This window comes from Muscardinus avellanarius (genome assembly GCF_963383645.1).
Source record: "Muscardinus avellanarius genome assembly, chromosome: 5".
In the NCBI taxonomy this organism is placed as follows: domain Eukaryota; kingdom Metazoa; phylum Chordata; class Mammalia; order Rodentia; family Gliridae; genus Muscardinus; species Muscardinus avellanarius.
In genome coordinates, this window is record NC_137790.1 from 26,356,055 (window position 1) to 26,380,383 (window position 24,329).

General features: G+C 34.3%; 1 protein-coding gene across 2 annotated transcripts in view; it reads left to right on the forward strand.

Moving 5' to 3' along the window:
- TMPRSS15 (transmembrane serine protease 15) overlaps positions 1–23,927 on the forward strand; it is a gene marked incomplete at both ends in the record, with an annotated part of 135,444 nt that extends 111,517 nt beyond the window's left edge. For both annotated transcript variants that reach the window (XM_080695445.1, XM_080695446.1), the window contains 4 exons: positions 10,028–10,209; positions 16,251–16,346; positions 20,741–20,880; positions 23,772–23,927. In XM_080695445.1, the coding sequence (XP_080551571.1) occupies positions 10,028–10,209; positions 16,251–16,346; positions 20,741–20,880; positions 23,772–23,927 (574 nt within the window). The remainder of the gene's footprint in view (positions 1–10,027; positions 10,210–16,250; positions 16,347–20,740; positions 20,881–23,771) is intronic.
- Positions 23,928–24,329: the final 402 nt, after the last annotated feature.

Below are 24,329 nucleotides of genomic sequence, written 5' to 3' on the forward strand. Positions count from 1 at the left end.
CTCAGTTTGGAACACTTCAAGATGAGTTAGAGGCCTACAATCATTTTGCATAACATGAATCATACAAATATGTAATAAAACTTGCACTTCCTACATCGAATAGCCTCATAAAATAAGATTTAGAAATAGTGAGTTGTTGTACACAGAATTCACAATAGAAAGTTGGCACATGCTGCCCTTAAACATTTCAAAGTCAATCACTAAGCCACGCCTTGGAAGGAGAGATTTATCTTCATTTATTGTGAACATCTTTGTTTTCTGGCAAAATAATACGGTTCAGGCTATCCTTGAGTCTCACTGTTTTTGCCCTCAAGGCAGCTTCTCTAAAATAAACTATAATTCCATTAACTAATTTAGTTCTTTCTACACTATAGTAAACAAGATTGGGTATGCTCATGGCTACTGCTGGTGTATCTTCTTAAAATATTTTAGTGTGCATTGGTATATACCTATAAATATGAACTATAAAATGCCAAAAAATACACTCTAATCTTGTCTCCTTCTGCATTTGTTATTCTAATCTTGGGTAATGAGAAACTTTGTTCCTACCCTCTACAAACTATTTACATATATGCCAGTATTCAAGCTTAGAAGACAAAATGTAGTTTGAAAATTGCTAACTTATGCAGCATGTAAAGCACTGAACTTATTTGAGTTCAATATTCACTCTTTATTCTTTTTTTCTGCTGAGATACATAGCCAAACACGTAATATTTACTGTGAGAATTGATGGATTTTTAAAAAGCATACACCTGTGAAGTTGACACTCCAACCAATATGTAAAACATTTTTAACACCTAGAAGGTTCCTTCATAACCATTCCCTATTAAGCATTATCTTTGCTTCCAGAAGCAATCACTGTTGACTCATTGGGGTAGACAGTCATATACAGATGTACAGTCTGGGTCATATTTATTTAGTAGACATATATAAAATATAAAATTAGCCAATGAGGGCTCTGCCAATCTTCCATTCCTTAATTTAGCTCATCAGAGCAGACCACATACATCAAATGGATTACCTCATTCCTTTTTAAAACACCATCTTGAAACAAGTGTTAGCATTCCTGAAATAGATGATTTCATGTGTGAGGCATTAAGGGTATGGTGAGAAATACATGCTACTACTTACACATTACTACTGAATTTATTAAGCAGCTAATACAATTTTGAAAAACATCATTTTAGGCAGTGAAGCATTGATTACAAAGTACCATTACTAACCTGACACTGTAATTACACTTTAAAATTTGAATTTATTCTAGTGACTCATATACTTCAAATAGGACACCATTACATTAATACATTAAAAATGATTGACTTGCTACGTAAGCCTACTCTAAAATATCAACATCATTGCTTTAATTCCATCTATCTATTTATCTATCTGCTGTCATGTCTTTAGAGAGTTAGGCTGATAATGGTTATTTACTCCAGGTTTCATGAATATTATAATATTATTTCAGAATTTCAGATCATAGTAATTTTTGCAGATAAAATATAGCAACTAGTTATGTAGCTCAGTAGTAAAACATTTGTCTAGCTTGTACTAGGCTGTGAGTTTTATCCCCAGCAGCGCCATTATATATATATATATATATATATATATATATATATATATACACACACATCTATATATATACATATATATACACACATCTATATATATACATATATATACACACATCTATATACATATATATTTATACACATATATACGTATATATATGTATATATATGTATATATACATATATATACATATATATACAATGATGTTTATATATATATATATTAATATATATATTAAATGATTTTGTTAGAACATAAATATTGAATCATTTTGCAAAGTATTTTAAGTTTGAATTACTAGTCATCTTTTTTCTTTTTTGTGGCTTAGAATAGCATGTTTATTTTTCACTATTGTTAGTAGTCACTCAGAAATTTAGGGTCCTGAAGACTTTGTCTTGATATGAGATTCTGTGACTGTAAAGACACAGAAAAAGGAACTTGGACAGCCACATATTGCCACCTAAAATACTTATCTAGAAGCAAAACATCTTTCTATTTGTCTTTTCAAAATTAAAAATGATCTTATTGAATCACTAAAACTTTTTAATTCATGACTTTCTCATAGATCTTACCAATTTCAAAACATATCTCTCCTGCTTCAATTTGGGTATTCTTTAAATGTCTTTGGACCCATATTACATAGCTCACTTTCTTGACACGATTATTTAGCAGTATTATAGCATTTGCTTTTGGCAAGTATCTTATAATTATTAGTCAACCCAGAAGCTTTACTGTCAAGAAGTTTCAATATCAAATCTCTGAAGTCATCCTTTCTTTAAGAACTAAGTCATTGTCTTTAATCACATTGCTGAGCTATTTTTCTTACACTTTGTGCTGATGTGGCTGGAAACCCAGCTCCTCTTTCCTTACTGGTAATTACATGTGACTACTGGCAGTGCTCAACCCTTTTGGGGATTGGATTGCTTCTTTAATATATTAATTCACCTTAATGGGAGCTGATTATCTACGTTGTATTTAACATTTTTCTAAATTGGAGGATTGTGATGCTATATGGGACAACAAAAGCTTTGCCCTTATACTGTTTCTATTATAAGCTTAGGCCAAAAAAAATTCAAATAAATATTCCGATAAATACCTATCTTTAGGAAGTGATATTCACAACAAAGTAATACAAGATTAGCATAAACTGAAAGAGAGTTAAAAGAGAGAGTCATCTCATTAGGTGGTTGAAGAAAGCTTCTCTAAACCAACAGAATTTGAAGGAAGACCTGCAGGTGTAGGAGGAGTTACACGCATTCCCACAGAGGTATGACATACCTCTAATGCTCTGGGGAAGGAATGTCTCCAGAAGTACTGGAGAAGCCCCACTGCTGTGCCCAGGGAGTGACTAGCAATGACAGGAATAAAAGTAGATGTGCAGATAAGCCCAGGGGATGACTCTGTAGGCCACAGAAAATGTATTTAGAGACCATTTATGGGACTGAAGAAGGACCCTATTTAATCAGGCTGCTGAGTAGAGATGAGACAGCTGGAAGGATCAAGAATGAAATGGTGGACACTAGTTAGAAGACAATGTTGTCCCTAAGATCACAGATAAGGATGTTGGACAAATGGCTAGATTTCTTAAGTAAGTTCTGGTATTAGGGTTGTTTGCATTTACTAATGAGTGAAGATAAGAATTACAGAGTAGAGGATAGTTACAAGTGTGAGGATAAACAGCAGGGTGAATTGGATATAATTTACAATGCTTGAGATGAAAATAGGAAGAAATAGGGATATAAAAGAAATAAAAATTCAGATTTGCATACATTAAAGTTGAGCTCTCCTATTGTTACTGGTCAATTAGCATGCAAATCTAAAATTTAAAGATGCAATATTGAGATGTAAATTTGGAAATTATCAGTATACTGCTGGTATTTAAAGACATGGCATCACTGGAGAAGATTATTTATGGGTTGATTGTAGATAGAGAAGACCAGAGGCTGACAGAAAAAAAATTAAAATATCCTAATGTAGTTTGACAAGAAGAAAGACAGCTGGGGAAAAGATAGAAGAGAGAGTAAAATGAAAGAAAATCATAAGTGCATGGAGAGTTCTGGAAGTCAAGTGAAGAAAGGAGTATCAAAGGGATTAAATGTTCTGTGAATTACCCACACAGATGATTAATACTCAGCATTATTTTACTTATTCCTGGTAAGTGACTACCTATATCTTAAGAACAGATTTCCATTTAATAGATAAAATAAACAATACATTTAAAAATCTCTTTTTCTTACTTATGAAAAATAATAAAAACTGAACATATCCCAATTGTTTTCTACCCTTTCACAATACATTTTGCACACTACAATTTCTCTCTTTCATATCTCACTCTGGATGTATATCCTTTCAAAGAAACTTGGGTTGTTCACTAGAATGATTATGATGGTTATTATAGATTGCTCAAATTGCTGAAACCCAGCCAGGCCAGTGTTATCCTATTAATCAAACATTTTCATCCTTTTACAATTGTTCCTAGTACTCTTGAAAACTTTCTTACTCTCTATCACCTATACTTCAGAAACATCCTAATTTTTATTTGCCTTATAAATTGGAATTGGCTCTCCTAGAATTCCTTGTTCTATTTAGAGGAGAATTGAAATAGAGTCCAACAACACTGTGCTTAGAGTAAAAATTAGTTTTAGCTGTGGGCAAACTTGCTGATGTGCTGTTGGGCCATTTTTAATGATAGCAAAATAAACAAACAAAACACCTTCCAATTATGGTCATGGACTTTCTTTTCCTTTTGGCATACTTATCATGGTTATCTTAGCATACTTACTTTCTAAAACATTGATTCCTGGGGCTGTAAAGTTATTGACATTTTATGTATGGAAACATACCTCAGAAACACAATTGGCCCATCCATCCAGGTCAGCATTCATGTGGCAGAAAATGTGTTTGTGCTGGTCCCTGAGGTTACAGAGGTCTGGAAGACATATTTTTCTGTTTCCTCCTAACGTGTTTATATTTGCCTCCCTACAGGAGTAAACATTTTGTTTACAATGGAAATGGAGCTAAAATGTGACAGAAACTCAGTCAACTTCCTTCCCTAAAGATGCTCTGTTTCTGCCATAGGTAGCATCTGCAGGATTAGTTTGTCTATTTAATAAGGTTATCTCGTTTTTCTATGCTCATCTATATTCTGTCTTAAGGCTTTTTCTTGTTTTATTAGAATGTAGATTCTTTTAGACAAGAAAATTGATATGTCTGAATAGTTTCTTCTGTCATCCCTCAGTTTAGGGTCATTAAAGGCACTAGGAAGGCTTTGCCCAGTATTCTAACAGTGATTAAAGCACCAGTTCTTGAGATCCATGCAAACTTTCCAAATTGCAATCTCTGGAGATGAAAACTGAAAATTTGAATTTTAGAAAGTTTCTCAAGTAATTCCTAATATTTGAGAAGCATTAGGTGTAACTTCTGTGTTTTCTAGTCATGTTCCACTAATAAAAAGCTTTGAAATTTTCATGTGATGGATAATGTCAGCAATGCTTGTGCTAGTATTGGGCTTATGGTGGGAAATCAAATTCATAAACAACAGAACTGGAGAGAAATATGTAACTGATGCATGTTGAAGGATATTTCTTAGCCATTACTACTTAGAAATCTTGAAGAATAAAAACAGGAAAAGAGGCTATTTTTTATGAAACAATCATAATTTTAGAAATTTTCAAGAATGTGTCAATATTGTTGTAAGTTGTGTTTAAGTAGTCTAATAGATGGAAGCATGTACATTTAACCTTCATAGTTCATGTTCTACTCTAGACTGTAAAATGATGAGAGGAAATTTTGTTATAAACTTCGTGTTATACAAAAGCTTTCTCATATCAAAAATTATATTTATTATTTCTCAGATGAAGCATAGTACTTAAAAAAGAGAAAAAGATTTAGCTATTATTTTTCTACATTTCCTTAGTTGAACATTAATTTATTTCTATATGTTAGATTCTGAAGATAAAATATATAGAAAACACTTATGGAGGAAATCTTACCATTTAATAATAACTTGTTAAAAAAATCTACATAATCATCACATACAGTCTGAGAAAATATTATTGTTAAACATAATATCATTAATATAATTACAATTATTTATATAGATAATTTATGTGTAATTACATAATATAAAATGCTGGAGCCAGCCGGCAAGAGTATGGGTTCTGAAGTGAGGTGTGAGGATGAAGAGTTTTTAACTCTAATGTGGGGGAGCTGCCAGCCTACTATCTCTACTGGTCGACCCCTGTTCGTGGGTCAATATTTCCTACAGGTCTACGACTATGCCTGGGTCAGTATTCTCTATTGCGTGGACGCTCCTGGCCAATGCAGCTTCTAGGTCAATCTCATCTTTATTGCGCTGACCCTGACTTTGTTTTTCCAGAGGTATTTATACACAGATACAGGTCAATCAACATTCTCATGCTACCACCACCAGAATACAATAAAGACCAATACAAAACACATCATTACAGATAGGTCTATCAGTATCCTCGGTGTCATCACCACCTGATCTTCTCTCAGACTTCTTTGAACTTTCCATGACCCCAAACCTTGTTGACTCTGGGCGAAGGACAATCAGCTGAGTCAGAGACACCAATCTAGGGGAATGCCTTAATGGCTCCCCACAATAAAATATTAATTTATACACTGCAGAAATAATTATAGTACACAATACATAAATAATAATGCAATGCAGATTAAGAAACATATGATGTAGTAATTTTATGACTAATTTATTGTGAATATTTGGTAAATATACAAATTAAATTTTGGGTAAAAATCACAATTTTTTAAAGAAATTTATTAAAAAGATAGAAATACAGATGACAGTTAAAGACGGGGAGGGAGGGTGAGTCCCAGCGAATTCATCAAAAATCCCTGCATGCTGAGTGTTCTTATCCTGACCAAGTCTGAGGCAGGTCCATTGATATGTATATATGCTGCTCTATCTCTAGCCCAGTTATTCACTCTGTCTCCATCCCACCCAGATCCGCCCCCCACACCTTTTGTTACACTCCCAAGATGTGTTAAGTTGCTTCTCAGAAGTCTGGGCTTTCCTCCCATCCTGAGGAACTCTGCCTCTCTTTAAAAATGTATAAAGGCCCTAGGCTTCTTCTATTCTTTTGCTAATTATCCATGGAGAAATCTGCTGGTCCTCTCCCAACAGATCCTGGCTTTCTTCACTACCAAGGATAATATATATATATATATATATTTTTTTTTTTTTTTTTTTGTGATGGTGGTGGTACTGGGGTTCTTGGAAGCCCTTCTACCTCTGGGCTACACTCCCAGATCTATTTGATACTTTTTTGTTTTTGGAAACAGGGTCTCTTAAGCCATCGTGGCTGACATAGAACCTGTGCGATCCTCCTGTCTCTGCCTCCCAAGTACGGGGGATTACAAGTGTGCCCACCACGCCCGGCTTACCAACGGTATATTTTTAAAATTGGAAATCTTTCCCAATACTGGTACATTAATACATTTTTAAACCTCTTCCCAATACTGGTACATTTTCCCCTCTGTTAATAACTTCCTGATACCTGTAGATATAGAAAATACATTTTAACTTTTACAATTTTACATTTAACATGAGCTCAATTCCCATCAATTTTCTCCCATTATTATTACATACATGTACCCATAGCAAAGGAATAAAGGTGATGACTCATTGAGCTTCTTCAGGCTTAACAGGGGTGATGTAAGGGGACCCTGGCTTAGGGTACAGGTGTATATAATTGGCATGGGGGAATCAGATGGGTCCATGTGGTATATCTTTATGATCATCCAAAGGGCTTTGATGTCTTTGTAAGGTTCTATCTGTAATACCATCTGATGTCAGAAAGCTTTAACCCTATGAGACAACACTCACAATACAGGTTAACCATGAAAACCTAAAGATAGCACTTAAATGAGAAGTTATAACCTTTTTTGCTGACTTAGGCTGAAACACACAAAAGTGGGATGTATTTAGTTTATTTTGTGCCATGTGAATCCAGGAATTGGTATTTTGGAGACCTGAAATAGGCTTTGAAATAAAGATTTTAGATGATTTGATGAGTACCAGGTCACCTAGAAAAAACAGAATTTATCCTTTTCCTCTGGTACTGTTTGGAGTTTACTTGACTTGCTGGTACGCTGACAAGAGATAGGACATCAGAGAAGAGATTTTCCTCTATTCAAGGTTGGTCAAGGTGGATAGAGGAGTCTTCACGCACAGAGGTAGTAGAGTGTTGTCAGTACATCTGAAATTATCAGTCAAGCATAGCAGAAGTACTAAATCCTCTGACTTGAAAAAGAGAAAGCAAGAAGACTTTTAGAAAAGCAGACAAGTCCTGCTCCATATAATAATCTCCAAGCCCAGCATCTGGGTCTCTTAAGGAGCTGCCAGTAACCACTGGGGGCAACATGCCCTCCTTTACCTGAACCCAGATAACCCAACAGCAAGGTACAGCAGGACACAGCAGAGCAGGGCAGGCCTCTCCCTCCTGACTCCATCCCCTCAGTCCTTCAAGTTGTTGGTTCCTCCCATAGAAAAAATTCCCTAGTTATAGGAGACCCAAGTTTGCTGGTGCAAGTGTAGGATTTGAAGGCAGCCCTAGTTCACATGACCCCACCTCCCCTATGTAAATGATCAACTTTAATGCAATGTGGTTGTCAGTGCATATTCACTGTATGCTTAGGTATTCATTGGTTTTACTAGGTAACTGCTACTTGACCCCACATCATAATTTGAGAAACAAATTGATGAATAAATAGATGAAAAAGTAGACAGAGGTAAAATAACTTCCCTACCCTTTATGCATTTGCAGGTGATGTGTATTTTTAACATTTTGAATACATTAAACTAGGCATCTGTTAAGAAGTGAATCAATAGCTCTGCCTATAATTACAGTCATTGAATTTTTATTTCATTGTGAATATGGCTTAATTGGATTAATTCCAGCCATTTATTGGGAGTTCCTTGGCATGAAGATATTACAGGCCAATAGAGTACTTAAGAGTCCTGTTCACTTTCAAATTATAATATACTACCTAATATTATTTTTCCTATAACACAAATGTTCTCCTTTAATAATATATTATTTAAGGCCAACATTGCATATGAAAAGTATTGAACTAAGTATCATGATGGTTTTTACGTTGACCTTAAATCTGTGTAAATTCAGTGATCCCCTAAATGGAAAAATGCTTCTGAATGCCCTTCCTTTGGAACCTTAGCTGTTGTAGTTATCCAAAGAAACCCTGAACTTGTTCGTAATCCTCACAGTAGAATGTGATATGGTGCAGAGATTCTCAGGCCTAGATATGTAGTAGCACAAATGTAGAGTTTTAATTTAAAATGATTTTTAAATTTCCTGGTTGTACATTTCAGACTCACTAAATCAGATTGATGGAAGAGTGAATGCCAGTATTAGTTAAAAGGACTCCTGGTGATCTACCAGATTACAAAAGGGGAGACGCAGAATCTAGAACTAGAGCAAAGAGATTATTTGAGATAAGTAACAAAGAGAAGTTAGCACAAATTAGGGCTACTAATGATCTGTTCAGAAATATGAAAATGTAACAATGTTTGAAATCTAAAAACATTTATACCAAGAAAGAATAGAATAGTGATTGCCAGAGGGTGTGTGTGGGGGGGAATAGAAGGGAGAAAGGGAGGAAAGGATAAATGTGAGAATGTGAGTTCAAAGGTCCTGAGATAGGAAAAATGAGTTCTACTGTGTAATTTCACAGTAGGGTGATTGTGGATAAAATTATTTATGACATATTTTTAAAAGCCATTAGAAAAGATTTTTTGGGGGGTGTTACTGGGGTTCCTGGAAGCCCTTCTACCTCCAGGCTACACTCCCAGACCCATTTTTACATTTTTATTTGGAAACAGGGTCTCCTAAGTCAGCGCGCGCAGCTGGCTTTGAACCTGCGCGATCCTCCTGTCTTTGCCACCCAAGTGCGGGGATTACAAGAGTGTGCCACCACGCCCGGCCAAAAAAAAATTTTTAATATTTTCACCGTAAGGAAATTCTTGGAGCCGGGTGTGGTGGCAGAGACAGGAGGACCGCGTAGTTTCGAAGCCAGCCGCTTAAGAGACCCTGCTTCCAAATAAAAATATAAAATAGGTTTGGGAGTGTAGCCCAGAGGTAGAAAGGTTTCCAGGAATCCCAGTATCACCAAAAAAAAAAAAAAAAAAAAATGCTTGGAGCAATAGATACCAATAACCTGATTTGAAATGTGCAAGGTATGCATCTATTGAAACATCCCTTTCTATCCCATAATTCCATAATTATGTCCAATTTTTGTTTCTGTTAAAATAATAATAAAATAAGAAATATTTTAAAGAACAAACCCTCAGAGAAATGAGAGAATATTAAAATGCATAGTTCTAGAAGTTTTATGTTGGGTGTCTTCTGGGAAATAACTGCTTTAAAAAATTCTTATTTTTTTTTTTTTTTACAATCTTTAGGAGAAATTTAGAGCCATCTCTGTGGACTGCAATCCTAGGCCTGCATACAAGATCAAATCAGACCTCTCCTCAGATAGTAACACGAATGATAGATCGAATTGTCATAAACCCTCATTACAATAGGCGGACGAAGAACAGTGATATTGCCATGATGCACCTTGAATTCAAAGTTAATTACACAGGTAAAAAAAAATTAATTTGTCTTACCTGCTCAAATGCATCCAAAGTAAGATTTAAAATATTATCAGTATCTATATAATAGTGGCCCATAAGAATCGGGTAATATGTTACAGAAGTCATCAGAACATAAATGAAACTGAAGAATAGAAAAAATATATTACATTTCTTTCATCAAGGTATTTAAGCTCAACTTTCTAGAAAGGACCAGTAAAATAAAATGCTTGAAGACCTGTATTTATATCAATAATCTCAAAGAAGCAGTGCAAACAAAAAGGTCATAGTATTTCATGTCCACTTTTTCTTATGCAATCGAAAGTCAGGCCAATGTACCAAGAGAAGAGAATATATTCTTAAGCTAAAATAAGAATTAAGCAGCTGGGTGTGGTGGTTCACGTTTGTAATCCCAGCGTTCGGGAGGCTGAGACCAGAAGATTGCAGTTTACTAACAGCCTCAGCTACTGAGTGAGGTCCATTTCAACTCAGTGAGGCCTGGTATCAAAATAAAAAGAATAAAAAATATAGGGCTGGGGGTGCAGCTTGGAGAAAGAATGCCCCTGGGTTCCATCCCCAGTACCACACACAAAAAATGCTATTTATATAATAAAAAATTTAAAGAAAATTCAATAATATCATAAACTGTCCAATGAAAGACTTCTTCAAATGTCTGAAGAATGCAAGAAATCACGTAAGAAAATGAAATTTCTCAAAGGGTTCTACTCAGTGGCAACTTTGCTATGAAATTTTTCCCAATGCCCAATTGGAAGAAAGTGCTGCCATCTCCATATTCTCATGAAATTTGCTTTACCCATGTACTGTTTATCAAAGGCAGATAGATGATTAATATAGTTAGTTGTATTACTCTGGCCTCACAAGTAATAAGTGCTTACTGAATAGCAGGTGGCTTGCACATTAATCCAGAAGAGCTTTAGAAGTTAGGAATCAATGTTAATGCTTCCATAAATGCCCTGTAAAATAATTACATAAAAGCTTTTCAATGTGGAGAAATTGGAGAATATAAAAAGGAATATTCATCACCAGGCATGGTGGTGCACGCTTGTAATCCCAGCTCTTGGGAAGCTGAGAGAGGAGGATCACACAGGTTTGGAGCCAGCCTCAGCTACTTACTGAGGCTCTCAGCAACTTAGTGAGACCCTGTTTCCAAATAAAGTATAAAATAGGTCTGGGAGTATAGCCTGGAGGAAGAAAATCCCCTGGGTTCCACTCCCAGTACCAAAAAAGAAAGAAAGAAAGAAAGAAAGAAAGAAAGAAAGAAAGAAAGAAAGAAAGAAAGAAAGAAAGAAAGAAAAGAAAAGAATATTTATCTAAGTCTAATCAGGATTAAATAGACTTGGCACTGCTTCAACTGAGTTCTATGATTATTTGAAGATCAAACAAAAATAATTATCTTCAGAACTAAGACATTGTTTACCCTCTAGAAAAAGTAATTAGGGAACTACATAAAGGACTCAAGAAGATCAATGGTGGTACCTAATACACTGCCAAAAAATATTACTCTAAAATACCTCTTTCTCCCTATCACCTCTGTCTAAAAGTTTTTCAGCCAACATAGAACCAAAATACAATTTTTTTAGATTAAATGGTGAAAATGATTGATCTAAATTGTTTTAAATTTTTTTCATATATTTTTATTGGTGCATTGTAGTCAAACACCTTATCGGAATAAAACACTTGTGGAGATATACATGCACACATCACCCAATTATTCTTTATCCAATCCCCATCCCCTTCCCTACCCCTCCCTCATTCCCAAGCTTGATTTAGTGATTGACTTTGATATGTTTAAGTACGTCATGTGCTTTAAAGAGCTTCCATCTTTTTTAAATTGTACATTCTAGTAAGATTCAGAGTAACAAATGCACACATGCACTCAGCATTCATTGTGTGTTTTTCCCTGCTTTCCATTCTACTCTCACTTCCCTATAGATAATTTTTACTTCAATACAAGTAACTTCATATGTGAACAGAGAGATATTTGTATAGCTTTCATCATTAGATCTCCCCCTTCACCTTCTCTCCTCCCTCTCTGGATCCCATTCCCCTATTCCACTAGTGCCTCCCCTCATGTATCAGAGGTCCTCTTTGTTTTACATAAAAGTTGTATTAATTTACAATTCCACAAATAGTATATAAAGGTTCATATTTCCCCACATCTCTGCCAGCATTTGTATCCTTGATGACTGTCACCCTATCTGGAGTCAGATATAATCTCAGTATTGAGTTGATTTGCATTTCCCTGATTTCTTATGATGTTGGACATTTTTTCATATTTTTATTGGCCATTCGGATTTCGTCTTTTGGAATGTGTCTATCCAGATCCTTTGCCCACTTTATTTTTGCTAAAGCTTATGCAAAAAATTTTTTCATGATAATCTAATGATGACATTAAATAGAAATTTTAGAATGAAAACTCATTCATAATAGCCCTACACTAAAGCAATACATGTCACTTTTACACATTTCCTGACTCTTGAAAATGTATTTTACATTGCAGCAGTTATAACATATATTGTTTAGAAATCTAAGGTTTTATCTTATTATTTAGAATTTAAGTTTTTTATATATTCTAAATATTAATCCACTATCATAGGAATATCAGGCAAAATTTTTCTTTCATTCTGTAGGCTCTTTCTTTATTGATAGTTTCCTTTGTTGCACAGAAGCTTTCTAATCTGATCCCATCCCATTTATTGATTTTTGTTAATATTTTTTGAGCTTTGGGGGTGTTATTAAGAAAGATTCTACCAGTGGTGCCTGTGTTTTAGAGTTGATTTTATTCCTTATTCCACTAGTTGCAGGGTCTTTTATCTAATTTCTAGGTCTTTTATCCATCTTGAATTATTCCTATGCAGGGTTAGAATTTATTTTCATTTTATTTATTTTTTATATATGGTAAGCCAGTTTTACATTTATTTATTGACCATTTGAATTTCTTTTTTCTGAAATGTCTATTTCACTTGTCCAGTTTTGATTGGGTCATTTGTTTGAATGGCTATCTTTCCTCAAGCATCTCTCTTTGGCCCCTTTTCAAAAGTCAAGGAGATATACATATGAAAATTACAATGAAATTATTTCATAAATGCAATTTATGATAAACCCAAAGCCAACATCATACTAAAAGAGGGAAAATGGAAAGAATTATGACTAAAATCAGGAAAAAGACAAAGATGCCTAGTATCATTACTGCTATTCATCATAGTAATCAAATTCTGGCTAGAATAAAAGAAAGGAAATTAAAGGATACAAATGGGGAAAAGATATGAGATTATCTTTATTTTTTGATGACATGATCATATACTAAGAAGACCCAGTAAAGTCACCTAAAAGACTGATAGAAGAAGCAAATTCAGCAGAGAAGCAAGCTACAAAATCAACTCACAAAATCAATAGCCTTTCTATACACCAATCATCAATTCCTGAAAAAGAAATATGGAAAAATTTTATTCACTATAGCTCCAGAAGATTTTTTAAATTTGTTAGAAGTGAATGTGTGTCTCTTCTTATTTTTTTTTTAATTTGTGAATTGTAGTCATACATCTAACGGGGTACAAGATAGAGGCATACATGCACATCACTCATTTAGTCCTTCCCCAATTCCCACCCCATTCCCTCTCTCCTCCTTTCTGCTCATGTTTGGCTTAGTAATTGACTTTGATATGTTTGTGAATATACATCATATACATTAGGGAATTTCTCTCTCCCCCCTCCCATACTCCTTAGTTAGTTTGCCTTATTTGTTCATCTATGATTTCTCCCTATTCATCTGGAATTTCTCCTATGACCCATTTTCTCCTTAGCTTCTGCATATTAGGGAGAATATCTGATTTTTTACTTTTTGTAACTGACTAATCTCACTTAACATAAGGTTCTCCAGTTTCATTCCTTTCCCTGCAAATGAATTTTGTTCTTCCTTATGGCTGAGTAAAATTTAATTGTGTACATATACTATAGATTTGCAATCCATTCATCTGTTGATGGACATCTTAGCTGGTTCCATAGTTTGATAATTGTGAATTGTGTGGCTATGAACATAGATACACATGCATTAGTTTGGTAGTTTGGTTCCATTTTTTGGGTAGATACCCAGAAATGGTATTTCTGGCTCATATGGTAGGTTTGTTCCCATTCTTCTGAGGATCCTCTATACTATTTTCCAAAGTGATTTCACTAATTTGCAATCCCACCCACTATGTATTAGAGTTTCCACTTCTCCATATTCTCACCATCATTTGTTGGGGTGTGTGTGTGTGTGTGTGTGTGTGTGTGTGTGTGTGTTTGGTACTGGGAGTGGAACCCAGAGGCTTTCTACCTCCAGGCTATACTCCCAGACCTATTTTTTATATTTGATTTGGGAAGAGGGTCTCACTAAGTTGCTGAGAGCCTCACTAAGTAACTGAGGCTGGCTTCGAACCTGTGTGATCCTCCTGTCTCAGCCTCCCAAGCACAGGGTTTACAAGGGTGTGCCACCATGCCCAGCTTGTTTGTGTTTTGAATGATTGCCATTCTGATTGGAGTTAGGTAAAATCTCAGGGTAGTTTTGATTTGCATCTCTCTGATTGTTAATGATGTTGAAAATTTTTTTTCATACATATTGACCATTTGAATTTCTTTTTTGTGCAGTGTCAATTTCACTTGTCCATTTTTGATTCGGATATTTTTTTTCTTAGTGCTGAGTTTTTTGAGTTCTCCGTATATTAGATATTAGTTCTCTATTGAAGAAATAGTTGGCAAAAATTTTCTCCCATTCTGTTCTCTGTCTGTTGAGGTTCTTGATAGTTTCCTTTGCTGTACAGAGGTCTTCAGTTTCAAGACATCATACATATTGATCCATCTTTTAATTTCTTGTGTCTTTGGGGTCTTGTTGGGAAAGATTTTACCTGTGCCTCTTTGTTGAGGCGTTGGACCTATGCCCTCATCAAGGAGTTGCAATGTCTTTGATCTAATTTTCAGGTCTTTCATCCATCTTGAGTTAACTCTTGTGCAGGGTGAGAATGTGGTTTTATTTCCATTATTCTGCATATAGTTAACCAGTTTTGCCAACAGAATTTGTTAAACAGGGTATCTTTTTTCCAGTGTACGTTCTTGCCCCTTTGTCAAAAATAAATTGGCTGTAAGTATGCAGAATTGTTTCTGAGTCTTCTATTCTGTTCCATTGGTCTATGTGTCTGTTTTTGTGCCAGTACCATGCTGTTGTTATTACTATGGCTTTGTAGTATAGTTTGAAGTTGGGTATTGTGATGCCTCCTGCATAATTCTTGTTGCTGAGAACTACTTTGGCTATTCTGTTTTGTTTGTTTGTTTATTTATTTGTGTTGTTGTTGCACCAAATGAATTTAAGGACTAATTTTTCTGTCTGTGAGGAATGACCTTGTTAATTTAATGAGAATTGCATTGAATCTGTAGCTCACTTTGGGTTTAATGGCCATTTAGACATTATTTATTCTGCCCTTTCAAGAGCATGGGAGATCTTTTCAACTATTAAGGTCTTCTTTGATTTCTCTTTTTAATGTTTTTTTTTTAATTTCCTTGTAGAGGTCTTTGAGCTTCTTGGTTAGATTTAATCCTAAGTATTTTTGGGGGGAAGCATAAGTGGAAGTGTTTCCTGGATTTTGTTTTTAGTGGATTCATGATTGGCATACAGTAAACTTCGAATTTTTTTAGATTAATTTTGTATCCAGACACTGCTAAATTTGTTGATCAGTTTTATAAGCATTTTGGTTGAGTTTGTTGGGTTTTCTAAGTATAGTATCATGTCATCTGCAAATAGATATAGTTTCAGTTCTTCTTTTCCAATTTGTACTTTTATTTTCTTTTCTGGCTAGAAGTCTCAAGTACTATTCTGAAAAAAAGTGGTGATAAAGCACATACTTTTTTTGTTCCTGTTTTTAGAGAGAATTCTCACTGTTTTTCTCTGTTTAATATGATGTTCGCTGGCTTATTTATATTGCCTTTATGATATTGAGGTATGTTTCTTCTTATTGATTTGTACTTATTTTTATTTAATTTTTTTCATTTTTTTCTTCAGATTATATACAACCTATCTGTTTACCAGAAGAAAATCAAGGTTTTCTTCCAGGAAGAAATTGTTCTATTGCAGGCTGGGGAAGTATTGAATATCAAGGTAAAGTATCAGATTTAAAAAAAAAAAAAAAACTAGTAGTGAAAGGTATGTTACTGCATTCATCCTGTGAATATTTTCAACATTTTCTTACACCTTTCATGCTGTAATAATTCTTCTAATATTTTCTCTTTTTTGTGGTATTGGGGATGGAACCCAGGGCATACTACCTCTGAGCTGGACCCTCAGCCCTATTTTTCATTTTTTATTTTGAAACAAGATCTCACTGAGTTGCAAAGGGCCTCACTAAATTGCTGAGAATGCCCGCAAACCGCGATCCTCCTGTTCAGCCTCCCAAATGCTAGAATTACAAGTGTGCACTACCACACCTAGCTTCTAATATTTTCTAAAAACATTGTAAGGGTTATATTTATCTGTTTCATATTTGCATAGCATTTTAAAAGTTCTACAAGTCATGTACAGTATATTTTTTACCAATAATCCTTTTGAAGGAAAACTGAAATATACTTTATTATATATATATTTTTGGTTCTGGGAGTGGAATCCAGGGGCTTTCTACCTCCAAGTGACACCACCACCTCCATTATATTATTTTTTATTTTGAAACAGGGTCTCACTGAGTTTCAAAGAGCCTCACTAAGTAGCTGAGGCTATTCTTGAACTGCGATCCTCCTGTTTCAGCCTTCCAAATGCTGGGATTACAAAATTGTGCCACCATGCCTGGCTAATATTTTTATTTTAGTATTATAGGAATTATAACAAACAAAAAACATACATGTATTGAAAAGAATATAACCCAACATTATAAAATTATTTTTGTTAGTACATTGATAAAGTCTCATCAAAAGTCTAATTGTCAAGTTTTCTTAATCAATAAAGGTAGATAGATGATATAGATGATAGGTAGATAGATAGATAGATAGATAGATAGATAGATGCCTAATAATGAAATTCCCTAAAAATGAGAGTTATTTTTAACATATTGATACTGCCCATTGGAAAAAAGAATTTAGATATGGGATTAATCTATATCAATGAATATAAATTGACATATCATATATCAACTGGAATTATCTAATAGCAGGTTTTGCAAACATAGATCTCTGATGCATATTAAAAATATCTCATCAACATCACTAGTTCTCAGGTAAACTCAAAACCAATTCAAATCAAATATTCCCTCCCCAGAAAGAATGGCTGTTATGCAAAGATAAGAGATAACAAGGGTTGGTGAGGACATGAAGAAAAGGAAATACTTGCATGTTATTTGTGGAAACATAAATCAGTACATACCCGTTGGAAACATTTCATAGATTCTTACCTGCAAAAAATTAAAAATGAAACTACCACAAGGTTTGGTCATCACACTCATGGGTATATTTTCAAAGGAAATTGAACCAGTATTCAAGGAGATATCTGCACGTCTGTGTTCTTGCAGCACATTTACAGTAGCCAAGATATTGAAATAACCTGGGTGTTCATCATGGTAAAGGAAATATGGTACATATATGCAATGGAACACTACTGGCCATAAACAAATGAAGTTTAATAATTTTTGGCAACATGAATGGAACTGGAAATCATTAAGTAAAATAAGCCATGCACCGAAAGACAAATAGCACATTATCTTGTTCATATGTGGAATCTAAGAAAATCTGATCTCAGAGAATTAGAGAGTAGAGTGTTGGTTATAGAGGCTGAGGCAAAGCAAGGATATGGGCAGGGAAAGGATGGGGAAAGGTCAGCCAAAAGGAACCGAGGTTTATTTAGAGAGGAGCAGGAAGTTTCAGTGAGTTTTGAACATTAGGATGACTATAGGCAGCAATAATCTTCTGTACATTGCAAAAAGCCAGAACAATTCTGTAAGTTTTTATCATAAAATGTATAAACTTTTAAGGAGATAAATATGATTAAACTGACTTAAACATTGTCCAGTGTGTATATTATCAAAACTACATTGGGACTCTATCAATATGTGTAATTCTGATGTTTTATGTATCATTTAAAATAAACTAAAAATGAAGTAGAATTTATAACTCAAAAAGTATATCTAACCATGAATTTTCAGGAAATATACCAGTACTTTGTAATTTTAAATGTAACTACAAAGTTCATTGGCTACATAATTCCTAAGAAGAGTAGCCCTTCTAAAATGGAGATTTAAACATTTGACAATATTAAGACAAGAAAGGAAAGATACTTTTTAGCATGATAGAAGGATCTGACTACAGTCAAGACAAACTGTAGTCATGATGTTTAAAGTTTCTGGTTGTTTTTAAATTTACAAAAACTTGTGGAGAAGTACAAAATCTCAGAGCCAAAATACTTGTGTTGAAAATAAAATGATGTTTTAGAGAAAGCACAAAGTTCTAAGTCAAATACTAGCCTGAGGATTCCAATGAAGGTTCTTACCAGCAATTGCATTATGTTGTTGAAAATGCACCATGTCTGCTGTCTATAAAGTGTATTAAAAGACTGTATATTCTTATATTTCCTCCACTTGAAAAATGTCATGATGTATTAAATTTGAAGTTTAAAGAGTCAACATGATTTTAGATATTTTTTTCATTCAGACTTCAAACTAAAAAACAGTTTATGACCACATAGAGACTCTTCAAAGTAAATCGTCCACTAACAAAATATAAAAGATTTTCATAGGAAAAAAATTTGAGCTAAGTAAACTTGTCTTACATTTATTTATTGGTACCTAAATATATATTTAATTGACTCAAAAGAGTCTCTTAGGGGTGGAATGGAGCCAGGGGATAAACTGTATCTGAGATACATTTTATGTAGGAATATATGTCCTGGTTCTGTTTATAAAAATGAACTGGTTGGTTGCAATTTTTTTTATAAATTTTGTCCTTTGATTTCTACTTACTTAATACCAGTTTTCCATCTTGTATGTTGAATTAACTAATTAGTTAAAAAAAAACAGGTGAACATATTATTCACTAGGAAGAACTGAGGTGATACTGCTTAAACTGAGACAGTCAACAAACTTTACTGAAAATTTTATACATGTTTGTACATATATGTCTATGTGTTGCTATAAGCACACACATGTTCTCAGTTATTCTCATGGAAACTCATGTCCATTAATAAAGATAAGAACACTGCTCAAATTTTCCTTCACCAAAAAGTTGCATTATCTACTCAAAAGAGTTTTTATTCATTGACAAGAGCAAAAATGGCTTTGGTTTTTATTATATACCTAATTTCCTCTAGTCCATCCTTGACCTGCATAGGATGGTTCATAGTAAAGAACTGATTTTTTATTCTCTATTTTAATCTCTCTATTCATTTTCTTAATTTAAAGCTCTATTAAATTTTGAAAAGCATTCAGTGGCATGCTGCTGGATTCTCTGGCACCAACTAGCAAGACCTCATTGTGCCTAGCTCCTCCTGATTTCATGTTCACTGACATGCTGGTACCTTTAAATCAGTCATGGTAGAAGTGTTTACATCAGGCAAAAAAGGAAGACATATTGAAGCTTTTATTTTGCTTCTGAAGAGCCAACTGATATACATTTACCAGCATAGCACTGTCATATCTACACTGCATTGCACCTAACTCATATATGTTCACTCACACATCTGTTTGCTAAGTCTTTTTAGTGCACGAATTAAACTTAGCTGGGGATAAGATTATGTACATTTTTGCAATAACACTGGATGTCAGATATACTTATTATCTTCAACTTTCTCTCTCTCTTGAATAACCCGATAGAATTGCTAATTATTAGAAAGTGCTTATTGTATACCTTTTCTGGGGCATTAACACCTGCTTGGTTCACATCCTTCCTGGGATTAGTATTTCAGTAAACAAAAAGTCATACATCCAGTAAATTAGCCACTTTATAAAAATAATGAAACCGCACTCTGCTACAATATACCTCTTTTCTCCTCACCTGCATGTGGATGACAAGCCGATTGCCCCTGGACCAGGGCACAGTTCATTAGAGCTTTGTCTTCTGCTCAGTGTGCACCTGCTCACTCACACAGCACCACAAAGAAGCTGAATGCCGTTATGCAGGAGGGAGCACCTCCTCAGGTGCCAAATGAAAAGCACTTCTGGATTTCTGAGTTGTTGGTAATTTCCATGAATGGAGCTCTTTGTGTAGGCAGGTTTTATTTCCACAAGCAGTACTGTAACTGTTGACAATTACTGAGAATGCCTAAAGACCACCCTAGTCCAATCCACCATTTTTGTTAGCCCTTGGGAAAGATAAAAACACACTACTGTCGCCACTTGGTAAAATCCCCAGATGGGACTTATTATGTGCTTTAGAGTTCAAGGTTAGTAGTTAGTTCCATTATATATACACCTGGTGCTTGAGAATGAGAGCTAAATGTGGGGATAAATAAGACTGATGGTGCTTCATTCAAGGATACATTCAAGAATACACTTCTGACAGCATATCCATTTTGAGCAGGTCCTACTGCAGACATATTGCAGGAAGCTGATGTTCCTCTTCTATCAAATGAGAAATGCAAGCAACAGTTGCCAGACTATAACATTACTGAAAACATGATATGTGCAGGCTATGAAGAAGGAGGAATAGATTCTTGTCAGGTAATTATGTAAAGATGTTTGCCTTACACTTTTTGAAAACATTGCTATTATTGTTTAATAACAGTTGGGGAATAAGGAAACTATCAAAACCTTTTAAGCTTAATTTCACATCTTATTTTATAAAACTGTGGCTTTTCTGCTGTTTGCATAGTGCTCTCCAATTTGCACAGTACTTACCAGTAAATGAAGTGAATTCTTAGGAACATGGATTATAATTCAGATGTCTTCAGGATCAATATTTAAATGTAAGAAGCAGATAGGTAAAATGAGTAATGGTGAGATTGAGTTGGACCAGAGAACATGCATGTTAGCTACAAGCATTTATTTTCATGTTTCCAGTTCTTTTAAAATCTAGGAAAACATAATAGAAGTAAAATAAGTCTGAGGGCCAATTTTGTCTATAGTCCTCTAATTTTTCAGTCCATATTTTGGAGTATGGACAGGGTGTCCAGTGACAGTAAAAAAAAAAAAAAAAAAACAACAACTTAAAGATGTAAAACAAAATGTATGGCCCAGTTTGTTTACAACCAATTAGTTAGAAAGCAAATAAAGAACTTAATAGCCTAAATTAACTCTGAATCTAGAACTTCTGTAATAGAATATTTCTATTATCTTTCACATCTTATTTTAGAAATGTCATAACATGCACTCACTCCATTGAGAAGATCAGTGTTGCAACCAATTTGAAGTGTCAATAGTTTTAGACTTGTGGGACCTTCAGAAAAAAGTCTTATCAAACTACTTCAGTTACTGAAGCAGCATTTTACCACCTAGAAATTGCATAACCATCAATTAGCTCCACAAAATCCACGTACACTCAAGAAATAAGATGTTCAGCTAAATTTTAGAATAATAATAAATTTAGGCGCAGCATGTGGTACTTATTAGCAGCATAAGGATTCTATGTTCAGATTGATCTTCCTTGACCCTGGATTTAACACATACTAATGAGACTTAAGGGCAAGTCAGTAGGATTTATTGGGAGGTTTATTTATTTATTTATTTATTTATTTTGGTGGTACTGGGGTTCCTGGAAGCCCTTCTACCTCCGGGCTACACTCCCCGACCTATTTTTACATTTTTATTTGGAAACAGGGTCTCACTAAGTTGCTGAGAGCCTTACTAAGCAGCTGAGGCTGGCTTCGAACCTGCGTGATCCTCCTGTCTTTGCCTACCAAGCGCAGGGATTACAAGCGTGCGCCACCACTGGTAATCTCTGGATCCCAATGCATTTTATGTTCCTCTACACCCAAGAAAACAAAAATGCTTTTTCTTCCACATTTTACCTTCAATATAGGGCCCAAAGATAATAAAGAATCAAATAAAGTTTTTCCAGATATTCTTTAACATAAAGGTGAATTTGAAATATACTTTTATGCCAGTGGTTTTAAAGAAACTATAGAAATTTTATTTTATAAATTTTAAAACAAGTTTCAAAACTATGGGTTATGTACACAATGGAATTTTACTCAGCCATAAAGAAAAACACAGTTACATCATTTACAGGAAAATGGATGGAACTAAAAAACATTATGCTAAGTGAGTATAGTCACAAAAAATAAGAAATTTGATATTCTCCTTAATATGGTGAAACTAGGGAGAAAATGGGCCATAGGAGGAACTCTAAACAAAGAAGATGTTATAGATGAGTAAATAAGGCAACCTAACTGAGAGAGATGGGTGAGGGAAGAGGGAAGTTCCCTATTGTACATGATGTATATTCACAAACATATCAAAGTCAATCACTAAGCCAAACATGAGAAGGGAATGGGGTTGGATTTGGACAAGGGCTAATTGGGGGATGTGTGCCTGTGTGCCTCTATCATCTTGAACTTCATTAAGAGTATGACTAAAATTCACCAATAAAAAAGTAAAATAAATAAATTTATAACCTTTGCATAATTAATGTGGTAGAAATAGTTGTCTGTTTTAGATCATTAAGTGAGGATACCACATGCCTGCATTATTTTCATTTTAAGTAGAAAGGAATCATCATGCACAGATAAAATCTATATAATTGCCAATTCTGGATTCAGTCATTATTAATATTTGTGAAAATTAAAAATCTTTCTTCATCAGCTGTTATCTTAAAGACATTTGTTATTGCTATTATGATGTCAAATAGTTGCATATTTTAGTTGAAATGTTAGGGTTTTCCAATCTGGTTTTGTTTAGTGCCAAATACTTAATGTTACTCAAGAGAACTAAAATCAATATCATGTGAGGTTTTTCTTCAGATTTTATGTGAAATTATTCATGATATTTAGAGCATATCTTCTTTACTAAAATGATTATCTTATTTTTGGTTATGATTTTTTTCAGTAATTTGTTTAGAGAATTGTTTACCTCCCATTAAAATAATAAAAAGTAAAAAGGACCAGGCATGGTGGCACATGTTTGTAATCTCAGCATCCGGGAGATTGAGACTAGAGGGTCATGATTCGTGGACAGCCTCAGCTACTTAGTGAGGCCTTTTGCTACTTAGTGAGACCCTGTTTCAAAATAAATAATAAAAAAATAAAATATGGCAGGAGGTGTAGCTTGGAGGTAGAATGCCCCTGGGTTCCATTCCCAGACCTGAAAAAAAAAAAAAAAATTAAGAAGGGCTGGAAGTGTAGCTTGGATGTAGAAGGCTTCTGTTCAATCCCCAGTACAAGAAAAAAAAAATAAGGTTAATAAGTGTTTACATTTTAAAATTATGTGTTATGTTTTTGTTGTCTATTCATTGAGAAGCAAAAAATTCTCACTCATGACTAATTGTGATGATGAGCCTAGAAGTTGTAATAAGCCATATTTCTGAATATTTATCTTTAATCATTTTGTTTAAAACACTCATATGCTTTTGCCAACTGACCACATATCCACAACTTTCTCTTCTAAATCATTTTTAGGGGGATTCAGGAGGACCATTAATGTGCCAAGAAAACAGTAGGTGGCTACTTGCTGGCGTGACGTCATTTGGAGATGCGTGTGCGCTGCCTGGACGCCCAGGGGTGTATGTTCGGGTCTCACAGTTCACAAAATGGATACAAAGTTTTCTACATTAAGCACTTCTTTAACCAAACATGAAAGTTGGGCAGACTTTCTACTTAGCTATAAGAAACATATAAACTGAGAATTTTCTAAAAAATATCAAGAACAAAATGTTACTAAAATCTCTAATTTTACCTAGGCCACATGATACGCCAGATGAAAAGAAAGGACCAAACAAAAATAAAATTTATCTTTCTAATACTGGGTAACCTTAAATTCATTTTGATTCATTGTGAAGAGCTTTTCTCTCATGGATAGCAGCATTCCCTTTAGTCTTAATCATTATTTTATAATTTTCTGTTATTTTAAGGGTTATTATTTTAAAAGATTTACCATATATTTAAGAAAGTCTGAGAAAAATTAGAAAAAAGTAAAATAAATTATTGTTCCCAAAGTATGCTATTGTTTGAAATAAA